Here is a 20,918-nt window from a genome sequence, read left to right as displayed (position 1 = left end):
TGAGATGCCCAAAAAGAATGATTAATATCCCTTATTTATAAATCGACAAAAGAAAAAGAATCCTTTTGTACAAACTACAAAAATTTCCCATCAACTAATGTAAGATATATGGTCATACCCCATACGGAGTATATGAGGTCTACTTGTTTGGATATTTTATGTACCGTTTAATTACAATTTACTAGTATTGAGGGTGTTACTTAAAATCTGATATCGAATTTCGTTTTCATCATTTGTTTTAGATTGTTCGAAACCAAAACATTGTATTCCAAATATTTTAGATGGTTAATAAAATTATGATTAATTTGACTAGGATATTAAAAGTGGATATTTATATGTGCTTATAAGGTGCTAGTTGTTGGGGGAAGATGATAGGTTCAATTCTTTGAATAGGCCATTTTGATTTAAGGTCAAGAAGGGGACAATATGAAAGAGACACTAAATAATTTAAAATAATAATGTTTAAGGAATCTAATATTAGAAAATTGACTAAATAATTTAAAATAATAATGTTTAGGTGAATTGCCTTGCAAACTACTAACCTACAAAGCTTCAATTATGTGAGTTTATTAAGGAGTCTTGAATCATTTTCTACCAGATATTATTTGCACTGATTTATGGATAAGGAATTAGTGTATTATCACTTTTTGGCCCTACTTAAATATTTGTTCACTTTATTCTTCAATCATTTTTTATTCTTGTGTTACTCAAAATTTCAGTAAATAGATACTAACAAAACCAACCATAAGACCATTCTAATGAGTTGTTAATTGATTGTAGCATCGATATTCAAAACTTAATTTTAGATTACATTGAAACAATTTATGATGATATAAGTAAGATGAAGCGAACCAATATTTATATATACTCACTCTTGCTAATATGAATACAAAGAAGTTAGTCAAGTAATCAGATAACATGGAAAGAAAATGATATGATATGATCATATGAGCATTTAGTTTAGTACAGGAGTGCTTGTGTGTTCACTCGAGCTTATGTACATGCTTAGAAGCAAGATAAAGGTTATATAGATGGAATAAGCTATCTCTCCCCTCTTTGTTCTGGCGTAAGACCTCCTTTACCACACTGAGGGCAGCTCTTTAATCCAAATCCTTGACATTCAAAACACCTACAAAATGCGAAAAGCAACGCTGATTAATTAATTAATACGCTCCAGCTAAATGAGCTAATACTCTGTAGTAATTAGTGGGAGTAATCAACCAACATTAATACTTTACTAATTTAATCACCGACATTAATTAAAAATGAGATTAATGATTAACTCACTTCCATGTTGCCGTTCTTTTTGTTCCTTCCAGTCCCCTGAGTAATAAACAAGATCAACACATAATAATTATAACTAATTAATTATAACAAGAGGAATCTTTAAATTATAAAATAACTACGTACTAAACTAATGTCTTCCAAATTCCTACTATTTTGAATTATTATGTTCTCACTTGTTAATTGTAATAGCTTAAGTGTGAAGGCTTCCAATGCCCCTAGACGAAGTGGTTGTGTGAGGGATTCTAATGCCCCTATTATTAATTAATTAGTTCTTAATTTGTTTGATTATTGTACTATGTAAAACTCTATATTTTGCCAATGTCACAAAAATATACTCTGTACTTCATATGTGATTGCCTTATGTACTGTATATGTTCAAATTCACTTCATCATGATTGATTATTTGGCATACTTGGAGTTAGGAGGTGATACGTACGTAGAGTGTAATTGTATTAATTAAAAAGTTTAATTTTGGTATATATAGGTATAATTCTGTACATGCTTAACATGTACAAAAATGTCATCTCAAAATGAATTTGTTAATTAATTCTCAAATTGAGAAGTTAATTTTTAATGGCCGACAATAATTTGTGGTGAAATATCATATATATTGATATGGAGTGAAGTGAATTCACCTTATTAAGGACTTACTCACTAGCAAAATAAAGGTATTGATTGTACAAATACAACTAATAAAGAATAATAGTTACGGTGTCTAATAAAGTTAAATAGATAAGTATACCTTGCATCCAGGACACTCTATGGCACCTTGGCCTCGACATGCCTCACACTTCTTAAATATCTGCATATAGCTAATCAATCAATAATCATCCTTTATCATATACAATAATATTCCCTCCGTCTCTAAATGATGTTTCTCGGAGTGAGTATAGTAGTATAGTATGTAAATACTTACCGAAGAGAAAGCACTGGATTTAGTAGCACAAGGCGTGAATCTGCTAGGTTGTATAATCGGACCAACTACATATGATTCTTTGAAGACCGGTTTGATATTGTTGGTAAAATACCTGTTGATTCCAATGACAAAATAGATAAGATGAAAAGGAAAAATATTTGATCGAAGATCTCAAACTCACAGTTGCGCCATGGAACATAATCCACTGCCTTAGAAGCGAAATACGCCACCACCGGTACAGGTTTCCTGATGACGCACGCCCCCCAAGTTTAACGCAACTCTCCTTCGTAATTCGTGTACCCGAACCCGAAGCGTGGAATTACTCAAGAACTGTTCAGATCTCAAAGGGTAGGTTTGTGTTTATGTGTTTAGGGTTCCAGAGATAACAAAACTGTGTATATCTCAATTTGAGGGTTTAGGAGGGTATATATATATATATATATGTACAAAGAAAGGATATAAATGAAGCAAACATGGCCTCCACGATAAGCCCACAAGCGGCCGAGCTCTCGCTCTCGTATGAGCGAGCTATCGCTCGGCCCTGCCGCAAGCAATAAACGTAGTGAGCTAGCACGCGAGCTATAGCTCGCACCTACCGCAAGCAACAAGCGCAGCGAACTAGCACGCGAGCTATAGCTCGCACCTGCCATAAGCAGAGCGACCAGCAGAGCGACCATACGAGCTACCATCCGAGCTATAGCTCGGACTTGCAGTAGCTCATATGCCATGTGAGCTATAGCTCTAACGCTAGCTCGACCTTGCGTAGTCTACTTGCCATGCCATCTATAGCTCTCTCGCTAGCTCTATTGCTAGCTCGGTCTCGCGCAACTCACTAACTTGCTTGACACACCACTCCATCATCAACTCCTTGCACACTCACTTCAACTCCTTGCACACTCACTTGGTAAACCTCCGATTTGCATTACTAGAATTGTAAAAACTCCAACAATCCCCCACTAATGCAAAACGGACATGAGATCATGAAATCTGAACAGTAAAATGAAAGGTTAGGTACTTAAGCACTAGTATCCATAAGGTTTGAACTAACGCCTTAGTGACACAGGTATTCAACACTCTTCTGGTGAGTATCCAAAGGTTTGAACTCCCAGGAGCGAGGAAGGAACATGTATCACATACTTCACCTTTTGAACTTGAGTAATTCCGCCAATCTTGGCCAACACCTTGGGCTCTCATGAGTACTTCAGGAAAACTACACCACATTTTCCCTTGAAGGAGGCCACCCCTCGTACTCACGTAGGTGTTCCGTCTATGTATAAAATACACATTCCCAGCACGTCTAGGGTATTTCCATGCAGGTTTAAAACACATTCAAGCACCTTGCAAACCCAAAATTTTCTATGCAATGGAATAAGAACATTAAGAACGTAAAGTTCAACCCTATCAACTCGACGGTGCATCTATCAATCCACTGCTCAACGAGCTCTTAGGCTAGATGCATTAAGGGATACTCCCAACCTCAGTCATTCGGTACCACTATCATTCCCTACTTGAGTAGTAACTGGGCTAGTGATTCTAAGTCATTTAAGGATCACTATCGTTCCCTACTCTCAAGCAACTGGGCTAGTAGTATTAAGAGCAAGCAATGCTCAGCCTTCCACCTTCGGTGTCATTATCAATCCTACTCTAAGAGCCACTGGGCTAATGGTCTTAAATCCACTTAAGAACCATTATCAATCCCTACTCAAAGAATAACTGGACAAACGACATTAAGAGCCACGCTCAACCTTACTGAATCTACCTGGTCAACAAACCACTAAAAAGAGTTATAGATTCAATAAACATAAATGGTATAAATCCAACAATGAGTCAACCAAAACAAGGCTCTAGACCCATTCAGAACAAAAGTTCAACAAATCAAAACACTTCGGTGTGTCCATGTGAGCCGTCTCAACTGACCACCCAACCTGGGTTATGGACATATTAAGAGCACTTAAAGCTCAACCTGTAAACATCAAGCAACAAGTCTACCAAAGCATCTCATAACCATAGAAATTAGAGGGTTATCAAGCCAGATCACTTCCAAACGTAGACTCATCTTTTAAATTTTCGTCTCTGGAATAATTTAAAATACCACACAGGATCTTAACTATATTCCCTTAGACAAACAAGCACTTACCTGTGCTTCATCCTTGTATAAGGACTTGCTTGATTCTTCTTTGCTTCACATACTCTAACATGAGTATCACCTCCACAAGATCTGTCTAACTCTATCACTACGTCCGTAGTTCCTAACAACATACATAGACACTTGTGAAAAAATAATGTAGAGAACATACATGAGGATTAACTTACCCCCACACTGGACAAACTTCCAGAGATTAATTTTTGCAACAATCATCTTCTTGACACACGTCATCCAATCTTATGAACCTTTGCTTCATAATGGATAGTGTACAACAATTTGTTTTGCATCTCGCTCGAAACAGAGCACCACCCCGTTGTTCATTCAATCATTGCCCTTTTAGAACTTATTGGACAGGTACTTGAGAAACTTTCTCACTTTAACCTTCATCCCTGTACTAATTGAAACTCAAAACAATAATTGAGTAATTCTCTCTTGGCAACCAGAATGAACAATATAGTTCACAACAAAACCACTACACGTCAAGAATAATTTGTTCATCATTTAGATTGCAAAACATTGGCACATTTGAATCAAACATCAAGGCCAAATCATAAAAAATGGCTTTAGCATGATAAATATAATTTACCAAAACACTTTCTCTACATCACAAAAATGAGATTAATGCGTACCTTTATTAGTTCATTGGCTTACTGCCTAGAACCATTCTGCTTATCTCATTATCTTGTACTTGTTTCTTGGCTTTGAGACACATATACATCTTTATCTCAATAAACAACATGCATGTGAAGTTAACAACTTATGATCATTCTAGCATATGAACTCGATCAATGCGAACCATAGTAACATCACACATGCATCAAGAAATTCAACACACATGCCAAGAAAAACTTAACATAACAAGTTAGGGTACTCAAATCTAACCCCCACTCACCATACATATCACAAAGGATATAACATCATGAGCAAAAATACCTCATCTTCTAAGTTGTCACCTGTGCATGCGTTTTAAATACACACCCTTTATTTACAATCAATCATGCTAGGAAGCTTAAGCAACCATACTGCAAAACAGACAACTTAGAACAAACCAGGTGAGTCATAAATGTGGGTCAGCACCAAACTTACAGAATAAAACCTGATATCACAATACCTTACCTTCAGCTTATATCCAATCAACCACCTTTCAACTCACCTTGAAAGATACTTGTAACTGATGGATTTATAATAGCAAGGAAAGAAATACTATTCTCAAGCATATAAGACTCAAAGGAGCTCACACTCGCATTAACATGCTTCTTTCAACAACTAGTTAATCAAGGTGTATTCATATGGTTTCAGGATTAAATCATCCACCACTACATGAAAACATACCACACGACAAACCATCTACATACAACTTTCGATCAAGAAAGTAAAACCAAGATGATACAAAACTAGTTCAAGCTTTAATCAAATACACCTTAGCTGATGAACTCATCAATTTTTCTGGCAGAAAAAAGCTTAGGAAGCAAGAACAAAATATATGAACGAGCATAACTAACATGTCATGTCAGAAGAAAACATATACTCGAGATATTTCACAGGATTTAGCATATCAAGGTCATGCATGATAAACGTAGCAGATATTCAGTATACATATCACCCACAGTCCCACAAGCCTTCTTGCTTTACGTGAAACATATATAGAAATCAATTCTTCATTATTGGAAACCCCCACATCACAGATACCACATGAGAATAATCATGCATCGGGTGACAAATAAGGGAGTATCAACCAAATTCTTGGGTGAACTACTTACTTAAACAAAAATACAACTGAAACATATCTGCAACCCCCACAGTCCTAACATTCACAGAATATTAATAGATCTTAAAGACATATGGAAGGTTAATTTCCATCCTTACCTCATGTGGGGCACTTACACTTTAAACTTGCACGACCATTCTGGCTTTGCTACGTCAAGCCTTTTTAATTATGCTAATAAGCACGGAAATCAACCTGGTCTCATCTAGACCATCAACAAGAAAATAATTGCTAGACCTCTAGCAAATTAAATACATTTCAAGTTCGTGAATAAAGCTAATTAAGATCACAAGAATTAAAAGAAACAATAATTCTAAATCCCCTTTTAATCTAAAAAAGGGACACTTACAAGCTTATCACATACTCCGTGCTAAACAAAACATTGTCCATGATTAGGAATAAGGTCAACAACACGCTATCGTAAGATAGAACACATATCATCCCTAATCTACTAGGACAAAACACATTAAAGTCCATGAGCATAAGTAAATTATCATTGGACAAACATACATTAGCAGAGGTAAATTATTTGCAAACCAACAAGCAAAAGGCCACAGATAAACGTCACTTTCGGAGACCTTCCTCCTCAATGCCACTCATCAACAAGAGTACAACTAACTTACTAGTTAGTCTCAAGAACTAACTCATCTCATCCCCACATTGCATTGTAATAGCTCATAATAATAAACTTATGCATATAAAACAGGGGCACATAATAATAGACACCAATATTATGTAAAGTTAGAAATTGATAAACATTAATATACGAGCTGAGAAGGAACTTCCCTGGTATGTCGAGCATGATCGACTCCTTCGAGTTGTGACTTTCATTGTTGTACAATGCTTGTACAGCTACGAGGCTTAATCGATCTCGCTGCCACATACTCGTCGATAGACGGCATAGACAATCAATGAACCTGAATCATGCTCCCATGGCCGACCACTTTATCTGATGTGCTTTATCTCAGTTGACTTAAATTAACTACTCGCCACCATAATACCACTCTGGTACTCCATCTTTACATTATAGAGAATTTTGATCTTTGTACATTAGTTGTACTCATTCTCTGACATTTACCCATCCATTAAAAATCCTTTTGCTAGGAATTAAATAATAAGGCAACTAGTCTACAAGCCTTGGAAGATAAAGGATTAACGTTCCTTTAATTCCTTGTCCCACAATCACAATAAGATTAATATTTTTTTGATAAACCAAGACCCACCTTGATCTCCAGGGACATTAATAGATTGGTTTAATTAAATTGCTTGATCGAACTTAATTTCTTAAGAAAGTCAAATCAACTACGTAAACAGATTTCACAAACTGCCGATTAAGAAAAAATCCCCATAAAATAGGGTTCTTGAACTTCGAATAATGTGGATGAATTTCATACGACGATCCCGAACCAAATGATAATTTCCATCCCGATCAAACGATATATATAATTGAATAATCCAGGAATCAACAGTATAATAATTAATACTATTTCGCTTCTAAATTGTTGGTAAAATACCTGTTGATTCCAATGACAAAATAGATAAGATGAAAAGGAAAAATATTTGATCGAAGATCTCAAACTCACAGTTGCGCCATGGAACATAATCCACTGCCTTAGAAGCGAAATACGCCACCACCGGTACAGGTTTCCTGATGACGCACGCCCCCCAAGTTTAACGCAACTCTCCTTCGTAATTCGTGTACCCGAACCCGAAGCGTGGAATTACTCAAGAACTGTTCAGATCTCAAAGGGTAGGTTTGTGTTTATGTGTTTAGGGTTCCAGAGATAACAAAACTGTGTATATATCAATTTGAGGGTTTAGGAGGGTATATATATATATATGTACAAAGAAAGGATATAAATGAAGCAAACATGGCCTCCACGATAAGCCCACAAGCGGCCGAGCTCTCGCTCTCATATGAGCGAGCTATCGCTCGGCCCTGCCGCAAGCAATAAACGTAGTGAGCTAGCACGCGAGCTATAGCTCGCACCTACCGCAAGCAACAAGCGCAGCGAGCTAGCACGCGAGCTATAGCTCGCACCTGCCATAAGCAAAGCGACCATACGAGCTACCATCCGAGCTATAGCTCGGACTTGCAGTTGCTCATATGCCATGTGAGCTATAGCTCTAACGCTAGCTCGACCTTGCGTAGTCTACTTGCCATGCCATCTATAGCGATCTCTCGCTAGCTCCATTGCTAGCTCGGTCTCGCGCAACTCACTAACTTGCTTGACACACCACTCCATCATCAACTCCTTGCACACTCACTTCAACTCCTTGCACACTCACTTGGTAAACCTCCGATTTGCATTACTAGAATTGTAAAAACTCCAACAGATATGATGGAATAGTTCATTATGATGATTGTGTTGAGAAGGCAAGCTTGTGAGAGAGCAAGAAAAGTGTGGCAACAACATTATCATCTCATATGTTTCTTGTGCACTACCACCACCACTTGTTAAATGGATATCCAAATCTTGGTATCACTACACGTGGGCCCGAATTATTTAAGAGAAAGAAAATGGATGATAGACCTTTGTAAATAAAATTATAAAATTATTAATTAAATAAGATTAATGATAAAATTATTGATTAATTGAATTTTTTTCTCATGCATATTTAAGTTGATTGTAGCTTTGATCAATTTATGTTGTAACCTTGTATGTTGGTGGCTAAGAGCATTCGATGTCATAAACTCAAACAAAATGTATTTTATTTGGAACTCTAAAATATATATAGGAGAATAGTTGAAATACTTGTTTAATTTGTCAATTTCATTAAGACTATTATTGATTATTCGATCTTACAAACTATTGTAGTTCATATCAACCATCAATCACATTACCTTGTAGTTTTATTTATTGGTCAAATATGCATATCATTACAGAATATGAAATATATGGATTAAGTCTCTGTTGTATTATAACTAAATTTAGTACAATAATGACTCACTTGCTCGCTCTGAGTTAATTTTTTCCTTTCTTTGTTACGTTTGAAGACATGTCAATGACACAATTTCTACTAGAAATGTATAATTTGATCTAAAATGTATGAAATCAACATGCAAAACACATCAAGATTATATATATTGTGCAATTATATAACTCAACTGTGTACTATTATACATAGTAAAACTAATCCATTTATTATTTCAATATACGAAAGATTTATTTACTAGTATATAGTTTGCATATTTAATCAATTCTAATATCCATAATTTTGGATTGATGGATATACAAATTTAATTTTAGATGGAGAATTAATTGGGTTAGATATTTCCCCTTTTACACCCAACTAAAAAAACCTACCATACAACAAATACAAAAAAAGTAAAGAACTTACCGTCTTGAAAAACAAATAAAACTTAAAAGAAAAATGAAATGAAATCCTGGTTGGTTAATGGCAAGCAGCAAGCTTGATGATTCTACCAACAATAGTGAACCCAGTTCCTACTAATTCATCATTGCTCAATTTGATTTGATTGCTGATTTTCTCTCTCTTCATTTGCTTCAATTTGTTTTTTCTGATTTGATCATCGAATTTCTCTCCCGCCAGACGATCTCTCCGTCATTGTACAAGGTCAGTTTGTTTGTAATTCTGAAATCAAAATTTATGGTGCAATTGCAATTTTATGTTTTAATTTGTTGATCATTTTGTTTAATTTGCCTGTTACTTTAATTTTGTAATTCAGTTGTTGTTGATTTCTGGGAATTATTGGGTTAATTGGTGAGAATTGTTGGTCAATTTGGGCTAAGATGAGTGACTTTTGTAGGATTAGGGTTTTAATGTTGCATTGTTTATGGAGTAATTCGAAAATTAGGGTTTCTCGATATGACAATTATACAATTTGGGGGAATCAAAATTCAGCTCTCTGCTGTAGATTTGTCAGCAATTTGAAGAAAAGTATAGATAATCGTTGTTATTCTGGGTTTTGTTATGTTTATGCACATGCTTCCTTTTATTCTGCTAGGTTCGGGGATTGTTCAATTGGAATGTGAAATTTCTTTTTTTTGTGGAATTGCTTCGGTTTCATCTCAATTCGCAAGTCAATTATTGGTGTGGCTATTGGGGATAGCTTAAGCTCAGAGATTTCACAATATTTTGAGATTTTGGTATTGGTGGAGCGGAGCTTGATATCGAGCCTGGTTTGAGGTTACACTCCTAGTGTCACTATAACAATGATGAGAGTTGGAAGGGAGGGGGAGATTATCATGCACTTTATTTTAGTAATTGTTAGTTATCTAGAGAATTTGTTTCCTTACAAACATTATCGTGTATAGATAGAAGAATTTATGTATTACTACAGTATTATTTTTTATGTATAGTAACAGTATAAATTCAAGAACATACCCTTATTTTTGATGTATTCAAACATTCCTTTTATGCTCTCCTTTACTGTTTGGCTGATTTTGGATTCTATTTCAGGGCTTCACAAATGGCTACTAAGCCGGAAAACAATTCGATTCCCAATCCTACACTTTCCTCTCAATCTTCGGGTCAAGTTCATGCATCTGTTGACTCTGAAGTTGATCCAAACTCTTACTTGCTTGAGAAATTCAAACTTTATGAAACTCGAGCGGTACTGAAATTGTCACATCTGATTATTTTAATTCACTTAAGCCCTGATCTTTAGTTAATTCAGGTTTTTTGAATTTGTTTCGTGCAGAGGTTTTATCTTATTGGGAGTGATCGTAACAAGAGATTCTTCCGAGTATTGAAGATTGATCGTTGCGAGCCATCAGAATTGAACATCAGTGAAGATCCAGTGGTGTATTCACCACAGGAGGTGAAGAACTTGTTGCAGAGGATTGCAGAGGGTAATCGGGCTACTGGAGGCTTGACTTTTGTTGCAAAGGTCTATGGTGTTGCTGGTTGTATAAAATTTATGGAGTCTTATTATTTGATTTTGGTCACCAAGCGCCGGCAAATTGGATGTATATGTGGGCATGCTGTTTTTGCTATTGATGAAAGTCAGATGATTACAATTCCTCATGCGTCTGTTCAGACTGATGTTGCATATTCTAAGACAGAGTTGAGGTAAATTCAATGCCTTAGAGAGTTAGAATTCTCATGCTACATCTTTGAAATTTTGTTGGGTTTTCAATTCTGTGACTGTTTGATTGCAGGTACAAGAAGCTTCTGTCAAGTGTTGACTTGACAAAGGATTTCTTTTACAGCTATACATACCCAATTATGCAAAGCTTGCAAAGAAATGTGCAGTTCAAGGATTCGGTTGGAATTCATTATGACAGCAGATTTGTGTGGAATTCATACTTGACTGAAGCTGTTCGTACAAGATGCAAAAATAATATTTGGACTGTTGCATTGGTTCATGGGCACTTTAAGCAAGTATGTAACTCTTACTTTCTTATGTGTCTCTACATTATTTTAGAAAAAGCCATTTGTGTGTCATTGGATGTTGGTATCTTATAATACACCAAGGCTAGTGATGAGTAGTGATTAAATCTTCAAGCTAAGATATTTGAAAAGGGTCTCTTCTTAATGTGTCCTCGATGAAATTGCTTCTCAGTATTTACTTCTTGTTGACATTAGTAATTGCGACTATAGCATGGAATATACTTTTAGGAATGGTCTTGGACCATTAATTCTTTCATAAGGGCTTTTTGGAAATAATTTACATGTACTACAGTATTATAGGATGTGTGCCTGATATAGTAGCAAACACCTTGGAATATCTCAAGTACTCGCAGTTTGGCTGTGTTGGTTCAATAATATAGAAATAGACTGAAATCGAATTAGATAAGAGGGGAAAAGCTGTCAATAACTATTGCTTCTATGGACTGTTTGGTTCTGCTAATGGGGTAGAATTACTTATAGAGTACGAAGTACTTGTTTTAATTTTATTTACTCTGTTTTTTATTTATATTTGGTTTTATTAATTGTTTTCTTTATATTTGCAAGATATATTGTCTCAATTTTTTCAAACATATTTGGATTGAAATCACATATTGTTGTGTTTATAGGAAGATCTGGAAACTATCATAAATCTGTAAATAAATCAAATACCGTGACTGTAATTTTCTTTACAAATTTGATGGATTATCTAAATTAACACCAAAATGTGCTGAAACTTTATCGATACAAAATTTTACCCAAAAGTCACCAATCTTGAGAGCATAGAAAACATCTGTATAACCAGAAAACAATTATTGAATGAGAAGAAAATTGAAGTTCAATCCCAAAAGTATGAATGTAAGGTCTGAGGGATCAACAAAGCTTCATATTGGAAATATTGTTCTAGTACTTGCAGTTTTTGGGGTCAAACTTCAAATTAAAGAACAATAAATCTTTAATACAAATTAGTCTTTTACAATTGAGGTTGTGTTCTATATAGAACTTTTACATTTTTATTATCTCTCATGGGAGCTTGTTAAAAGTGAACCCGGAAATTTTCCATTCGTTTGAAGAGTTTTTTACATCTGAGATCAAGGAACAAATTGATTGACTTTATCGATTTATTTGAGTGAGAGATTGAAGAGGAAAGGAAAGGGGAAGGAGGAGGGAGATTGCAATTGAAGAGCCATGATATTTGGAATAAAGAATGGAGGAGGGTAACAACGTATTAATGGCTTACAAAAGGGTTGGAATGGGTTTAGTATGGGTACAACCGTACAAAAGGTTACTCCCAAGGAACGTTAACTGTTACTTCATCCCTTAAACCAAACGATATATGGTGGGATTGCTTTATTGAATCTGTTTACCGCCCTTCAAAAGCTCATACAGTCATACTAAATGTGCCCTTAGTTATTCAGTAGTCTAGGAAATGACATTATTACCGGTGAGGGAATTATGGTATATTTTGTTCTTATGCAAGGTTTGGTTTCATGTCAATTTATTTTTTGGCAAAGAGACTTAAGATCTATTGCATATTTTAAGTGGTGGTTTTCATTTGAATAAGGAAATTGGTTTTGGTTGCTTCTATTTTTCTCCCTCTTTAGTGTAAATGCTGTTATGAATATGCTCTATCTTGCAGAACTATATTTATAGTAGTCATTTGTTGAATGTAGTAATTTAGTTGAGTGGTTGTTAGATTTCTGATAGTTTAGTTATCATCACTATTGCCTACCTGCAAGATAACATCTCGTCATGTTATATACACCTGATCTTTATAAAAAACTTTCTTGGCAGATGAGGATGTCAATTTTTGGACGTGATTTCAGTATTGCTTTGGTGTCTAGACGGTCTCGTCATTTTGCAGGGACTAGGTATACTCTAATTGCATTTTGCTTTACTTTATGATGTTATACACTACCTGATTCTTTTCTTTCTCCAATTATAATCAGTTCGAATTGATCTTTTTATTGAGATAAACCAAAAATCCATCTTTTCGGTAGTGTTATGCTGTCTGGTTCCATTTTTTTTTTTTTGTTTGCATTTGCTGCTGTGTGTACATCCATGTGAACTTTGTCCTGTTTCAGTGAAAGCTGAAATTTGATCTGCATAAGCTTTATGCTTTGTTTTTCCTGTGGGAATTGTGTGCAAGAAGGTGGCTGAGACAGTGTTTGCTTGCATGTGTTTTTGCTTGGGCAGGGCTGCGTGGGGAGGGTAATGAATGTGCAAATGTGAGCATGTCTATTACAGGTTGCTGCTACTTAGTCACAGGTCTCATGCATTTGTGATTATCTATTGCATTTTCTCCTTCAGTATAATAGAAAGATATTATGGAAGAAAACAAAAGAACTTTTTATATGTGTATCTATGTGGGAGTTCTCAACTACCTAAGTGTTTCCACTTTTATCTGAAATTCTGTTTCTCATTAAGATCTAGAGAATTATGAGATTTATGTGAGCTATCCTGATACATATATATATATTTTTTAGGTACTTAAAAAGGGGAGTAAATGATAGGGGAAGGGTAGCAAATGATGTTGAAACAGAACAAATTGTGCTTGATGAAGATGCTGGTTCATGTAAGGGGAAAATGAGTTCTGTTGTGCAGATGCGGGGTTCTATTCCTCTTTTCTGGTCTCAAGAGGCTTCAAGATTCAGTCCAAAGCCAGATATAATTTGTAAAGCCTTTGTCGTGCTTGTTATATAACTTATTGGTGTTTTTTTTTTTTGTTTGCATAACAATGCCTAGCTCATCTCTTTGATCTCAGTGCAGAGATATGATCCTACTTATGAGGCGACCAGATTGCATTTTGAAGACCTTGTTGAGAGATATGGAAATCCTATAATCGTGCTTAACCTAATTAAGGTTTCTTATAGTGTCAATATAAATTTCTTCTCTTCATTCTTCAACAAGTATCCTTAGTGATGGTCTGATGGACTTTTTCTTTTTGGACCTCTATGCAATTATATAGTGAGGGTTAAGAAAAAGTTAGAGTGAGGTTGTAAGGGTGTAGTGGCTGCACAAGCTGCAGACGATTTACTGTAATCACTAAAGAATTACTGTTTAATGTAGTTTCCCATCCTTTTTGTAATCTTCCCTTCCCATCCTTTCTAGAGCATTTCAAACAACAAGATTATCAATTTTTCATAGGCTAGTGCTAAGGGGGGAACTGTCATGTTTTCAGCTATGTACCTCACAGATGCCAGCTCTGAATAGTTAAATTTAGGAGTAAAAACCAACTTGGGTAACTAGCCAGAGCAAATAGGGAGTGCTTGGAAAAGCATAAAGTTCCTGATCTTAACAGTGGCATTTACCCTTGAATCATTCTTTTATTACCTCACCACTATGCTACACCTTCCGCAGTTCCTCATCTCACACTAATTTCCCTCCCCTTGTCCTTAAATTGCTTTTCTGATGATTTTATAGAGCACATCCTTTTGTGATGTGTACTGTATTTTAGGGCTTACAGTTAGCTGGTTTGCATTCTAAATTTTCATTTTTCCTGCTTGTATATTTATGACAAACAAGTCTTCCATCCTCTAGAATTTTCCCTCCTGCCTTTCCTGTAGATTTTGCCTTATTGCTGCTCAACTGAGAAATTCTTTCTTTCTTGAAGCTCACATAAGTTTTCATCGCAGACTGTTGAGAAAAGACCCAGAGAAATGATGCTTCGACGTGAGTTTGCAAATGCAGTTACATATCTAAATGAGATATTTTCTGAAGAAAAGTATCTTACTTTTATTCACTGGGACTTCCATAAATTTGCAAAGACGTAAGAATGATATGTTTGTGTAAAAAGAAAGAAAAGTTAAAGAAAATCAGTCCTGCTGATGGCTCACTGTTCTATCTTTTTTATGGTGCCAAACAGGAAGACTGCTAATGTTTTGGGAGTTTTAGCTAGTGTAGCTAGTCAAACACTTGATAGGACTGGATTTTACTTCAGTGGAAAAGCACCTGTTGTGAAAAAAAGAGCTACTCCATTAAGCAGAACTGGTACTCTCAGGTACATACTGTATCTGTTCAGCATCTATGAAAGCATTCTGCGGGTGTGAGGACTTGATTGTTTTGCTCTTACCTTTGTGCAATTACCGTTTATTGTTGCTTATGTAGAATTTGGTCTAACAATATCTACGAAAATACGTTAATGATTGTGTAGCATGGATTCGGTATTATTTAATTACAAACACTTACTAGTTAGTTAAAGGGTTTGGTTATAAAAGTCTTTAGTGTTGTATTTAGGCTATGATGTGATCCTAATTTTCCGATTTGACTAAACATTAACCTTTTCTCTACATTGATCTTTAATAAACAAATTATATTCTCTATTGAGATGTCATTAGATTTGTATTAATGTCTGCTTTCACAGCATGCTTTTCATATTTTTTTCTTTGATCATGGTATTAAAGATATCTAGTGACAAGTGCATGCAAACAAAGAGATATGGTCTGATTTGGTATGGTCTCATCTGATCAATTATGACATAAGCAAATATTTACTTAAATTAATTGAACTGATCATATTCTAAGACAGGAATTTGGTTTTAAGTTAATGCTTTCGGATAATTAGAAAATGGGGGCTGTAATGATTTGTGCCAAACTGCCAATTAAATACGGAGCATCAAGATTATAGGTTATTGAGTGGTGAATCAAGATCCATGGTAGGTTGATAGGTCAGACAGGTTTCCATGTTATAAAATGTGGATAATTGTTTTAATATTTAAAGCTTTTGAGTGTAAATGAACGTGATGTTTGGATTTATGTTTCCTCTTCAGGATTCTTGTTAAATGTATCTTCTTGTCTTTGTTTTGAGAAGAGGGACTGTATCCCCCTCCCCCCCTTCTCCCCGAAAAACAAAATGAAGTCGTTGGAATGCAGTTTATTTTTCTAACACAACATACAGTTACTAATATCACTAAGCCTCTGTTATAAAATCCTCGCACATCCTGTCTAGTAATTTGGAATTATCCTCATGTGGCATCATTTGTTATCAGCTCTAGGGATGCTTCTTTAAATGATCTTAGAGCCAATTCAGGATCCCTTGCAAGGACTGCAAGCACCAATGAATTGATTACTTCTTCAAATAGAGAGCGAGATTCTGATGCTGGCAAGCTTGTCAAGAAAGATTTTTATAATGGCATTGAACCACGTTATCAGAGTGGAGTCCTTCGGACTAACTGCATTGATTGTTTAGACCGCACAAATGTAGCCCAATATGCTTATGGTTTAGAAGCATTGGGTCGTCAGCTCCAGGCGATGCAAATGTCAGTTGAGTCAAAAGTGGATCCAGATAGTAGCATTGCTACAGCGCTCATGGACATGTACTGGAGTATGGGTGATGCTCTTGCACAGCAATATGGTGGTTCTGCTGCTCACAATACAGTATGCATCTTTTGAACTTGGTTCATTGGTCTTCTTATAATCATAGATCCTTTTCCCTCTCATGGTTAATACGAAATTCTATGATGTTAGGTGTTTCCAGATAAGCAGGGGAAATGGAAAGCTACAACTCAATCGCGGGAGTTTCTGAAGTCTATCAAGAGATATTACAGCAATGCTTATACTGATGGAGAAAAGCAGGATGCAATAAATCTGTAAACTCTCTTTCTCAACATTAGACTCTTCATTTTTTATTTATTTACACAATCGTGGGGATACTTTTACTGCCATGCGTGATAGTCTATCAGAGTTGGTGGCTTGGGAGTTGGGACTGGTTGCTGAAGGTTTGCTGATTTCATCCTTTGTATAAGTCGAGTACTCGTGTTGGACACCGGTATGTGTCCAAGTGTCTGACTTAGCTATTTTGTGAAAATTTTGCGTAATTTAGTCCAATATGAAAGATACATCATGTTCAAACTCATGTTGGACTGTTGTGTATCAAAGTGTACATAATTTTGGGTACTTGAGGTGAACTGAAGATTCGAGTAACATTGCCCTTGATTGCTACATGAATTGTTTCGATACTTCCTTTGGCTAGTCCTAAGCCGCCCACCCTGATAGATTGAGAGTTCATAACTTTTCTGTTTTTCGATTCATATCCTCTCTATATTTTCATCACATTCTTGTTATGAACCAATGTATAAAAGGCTCAAGGTACACCGAGGCATTTCAGAGTTTCCTGTGCCTTAGACGTGCCTCAATGAGGCTCATATAATTATAAATTATTTGAAAAAACTGTTGTGTGCCTCAATGCACCTTAAGCTGCACCTTGGTGTGCCTCATCAAATTTCCTCGCCTAGACCACAAAAAGTGCATGACCCCTAACGCTTTGCGCGTAGGCACGCATTTTGAAACACTGTCATGAACTTCAATGTGCGAGGAAGAGGATGAACATGACTGGCAGAAAGAAAAAATCATGAATTGCCTTGATTTTGTTGGTATATCTGTACTCTATTTCTCTTTCCCCCTCATTATCCTCTGTTGCAGTCTGGAAATTTGATGCCTTAGGGCCTGTAAATTTCACCTGAATAACCGGACTTTATCATCTACAACAAATTTGATTTTATTTGAAGTTATCTTTAGCTGCGAATTGAGTTTACTAGCTCTTATTAGAACTTAGCCCAATCCTTACTTATAAGGCTTGAAACATATTTTCATAAGTTAATAAGAACAAGGCCTTGGTTTTTGGTACACTAGATTATCTGCTTATGATTTTTAGTTGGTTGAGGAATTGATAGCTCTTTATTCTTTTTTTTCCTTTCTATTTCTTTGTATGCGAGAGTGTTGTAAAGGCAGTTAGCTAAATAGTTAAATTCTAACTTGTTATTTCTTTTACATTTTGACCATCAGATTCTTGGGTTACTTCAGACCAAAAGAAGGAAAGCCTGCTCTTTGGGAGCTGGATTCTGATTATTATCTTCATGTTGTAGGTGTTGGAGATGATATCATCTCAGATAAGCGGTAACATGTCACCTTTTCATCCATTCCTCCTGTCCCTGAAATTAATCTATTGAATCGGCTGCAGAATATTGAAGTAGTTATGCTTATTAACTTGTGTATGCTTGCTTTCGTTTGGGCTATAAATATTTTTAATTATACTTGGATTACCTGCTGTATTGTATTTTTCTGACTGAGAAATGCCTTTATCCAGTATGATCTTGATGTGCTTTTTGCAGCTTCAGCAGTTCTCCAACTGATGCCATTCCCTTAGGACAAAAGGCTTCTTTGGAACCTGTGCCTGCTTGTAGAGAAGACTTCTCAAGGATCAAATTGACCTCTTTTGATAAGCTCATTGAGAGGACATGCAGTTTGATAAAAGATGTGAGGCTCTGCTGTGAACCAGGTCAAAAGCCTGCTGGCATTGCAGGAACTTCTGGAGTGGCACCTGATGCAATGTAAGCTTTCTACATTTTCTGTTCTTCATTGTGAGAAAGCAATTTGCTGAAGATGTTATGCTTTGCCTTCTGGTTGAAAAGATAAATCTTCTTAATTTCAAACTTCCCCACTCATTCTGTCCTCAGATGATGGTGCATGTTCAATTTGTGAAATACTCTTTTTCGGAGAACAAAAGTTGATCTTATGCAATTAATGCATTAGCTGCTTCGTTGACCCAATGCATGTCTGATTCCCGAATTGAATTTATACCTTTTGTGCAGAGAGATACAACTCAAGAGCCCAAACTGGATATTTGGCTTAAGGAAAGACGAACAAAATGGTTCTACTCCAAAGGTGGCCTCAAGCACAAACACAAATGGTGTCTCAGAAAATGATAGCATGTCTAATGGTATCTGTGATCTCAATATGCTTTCTCAAGTTGATGATTGCAATGAAGAGAGTATCTTCCAAAGGTTTGTAATGTTTTTGTGTGCTGATTTAAATTTTGAAATAGGATTGACAAATAGGTATTATTAGTTGATTGTCAAATCTACACATATTTTTGACATTTGACATGCACACGCTGGATTTTTTATTCATGAACTATGAGCATCATTGGCTACAGACACTTGTTGATCTGGATAACATAATATGGCCTTAGATGAAAGCAAGTAGTACTTTGTTACAGATGAAAAAAGTATGGCCTTTGCAGCTGATTGTTAATATCTTGCAGTCTTGCTAACAAAAGACTTTTTCCCTTTCTCTTTGCTTAGGTATCTTGCGATGTCATCTATGGATGAAAACAATGGCTGGTATGGTGGTACTTTGCTTGGTGATCTTGATGAAAACAGCGATATATACAAGCACTATGCCCAGCTCTGTGAGGTACCATATAACTATGATTTACGGATTTTTCTCATGCTGAAACACCATCAGTCTTTAACTTCTCCTTTGTTGACTCAGTAATATCTATCTGGATAAGCTGTTATTAAATTTTCATCAGAAAATATTATTTGTTCCTTACACAGTAATTATGTTTGACAAGATTGCATGATAGTACAAGGATGTATAAGAATGACTTCGGCTTCCTTTTCTTGCAGCTTAGCATTAGCTGATTTATTAATCTGGACATACTTTAAAACATAAAACTAGTTACTTCTAGCCAAATGTTTCATACAGGAGGTTAAATTACAAGTCTTTAAATTTAGAGCACTATAACTTCGCGTGTGGGGGGAGTGTATGCCCAGTGATTTTTATTTACCTATGTGGTTATATAGTGAAATGTTCCTTACTAGAGTTCAAACTATTTGGACGTCTGTCAATGACAACTCTCTGGTGTCTGCAGGGTCCTGGCATGGAACCCTTTGAAAATGATCTGGAGATGGAGCAGCATTATGCTGATGTCTTACATGGAAGCATGATTGAGAATGTTGATGTTGCTGCGATCGAAGCTGAAATGGAGGCCGCCTTAAGGGAGTATGACCAAGTTGCTGCTGATCTTGGCATTTCCGCTATGTGTAGATCTCTAGCTGGAGACCCTAGCCAATTAACAAGATGGATAATTGGAGAAGAAAAATTGTACAGAATCTGAAGATTGAAGAGGCGTCAGTTATTTTTTGAAGATGACGGGATTTTGTTCCATTTTTCTTCCCCTTGTAAATATCAATATTGTATTTTATTTTATTTTTTGCATCTCAAGTGACTTCAGTCAGTCACTGAAGGAAAATTGGAAAGTGTAGGTAATTAATTTTTTTTGTTGGGAAGTAATTATGCTGTATAGTTCTGTCATTGTAATAACTGAGTCAATAATTTGTAATTGTAATCAAAAGGCATATTTTGATCTCTAATTTTTTACCTCACTTCATCCTTCAAAATACACCTCTTGTAGACAAACCTTCATCAATTTCTGTAGAATTTTAACAATTTTGATTGTTAATATCTTTAAAATTTCGGTGGAATAAAGTAATCGTTTACTTGGTTGACTTGTTGACTGAAAACGCAATACTCCACTAAACCCGATTTCGAGTGCCAATACGAACATATAAAAGGGTTGCATACTTACATAGCATGATGATTTTGGACGACGAACTTGGATCATTACGATAAAATCGGCGCCTGTGTCACAAGGGGTGCATGTGGTCA

At 35.8% G+C, this 20,918-nt stretch overlaps 1 protein-coding gene across 1 annotated transcript; it reads left to right on the top strand.

Moving 5' to 3' along the window:
* Nucleotides 1–9,447: 9,447 nt before the first annotated feature.
* Nucleotides 9,448–20,657, top strand: LOC145586929 (phosphatidylinositol-3-phosphatase SAC1-like). The gene is made up of 16 exons (XM_081643903.1): nt 9,448–9,693; nt 10,540–10,693; nt 10,781–11,151; nt 11,241–11,463; nt 13,264–13,340; nt 13,956–14,143; nt 14,234–14,331; nt 15,105–15,238; nt 15,335–15,469; nt 16,457–16,844; nt 16,935–17,056; nt 18,252–18,362; nt 18,578–18,796; nt 19,058–19,249; nt 19,550–19,661; nt 20,122–20,657. The coding sequence occupies exons 2-16, from the start codon at nt 10,550–10,552 to the stop codon at nt 20,365–20,367; spliced, it is 2,760 nt and encodes a 919-aa protein (XP_081500029.1). The 5' UTR covers nt 9,448–9,693; nt 10,540–10,549; the 3' UTR covers nt 20,368–20,657.
* Nucleotides 20,658–20,918: the final 261 nt, after the last annotated feature.

Source organism: Chenopodium album, chromosome 16 (assembly GCF_948465745.1).
Source record: "Chenopodium album chromosome 16, dcCheAlbu1.1, whole genome shotgun sequence".
Lineage (NCBI taxonomy): Eukaryota > Viridiplantae > Streptophyta > Magnoliopsida > Caryophyllales > Amaranthaceae > Chenopodium > Chenopodium album.
The sequence above is the reverse complement of the archived record's forward strand: the minus strand, read 5'-3'. Positions and strand labels throughout refer to the sequence as shown.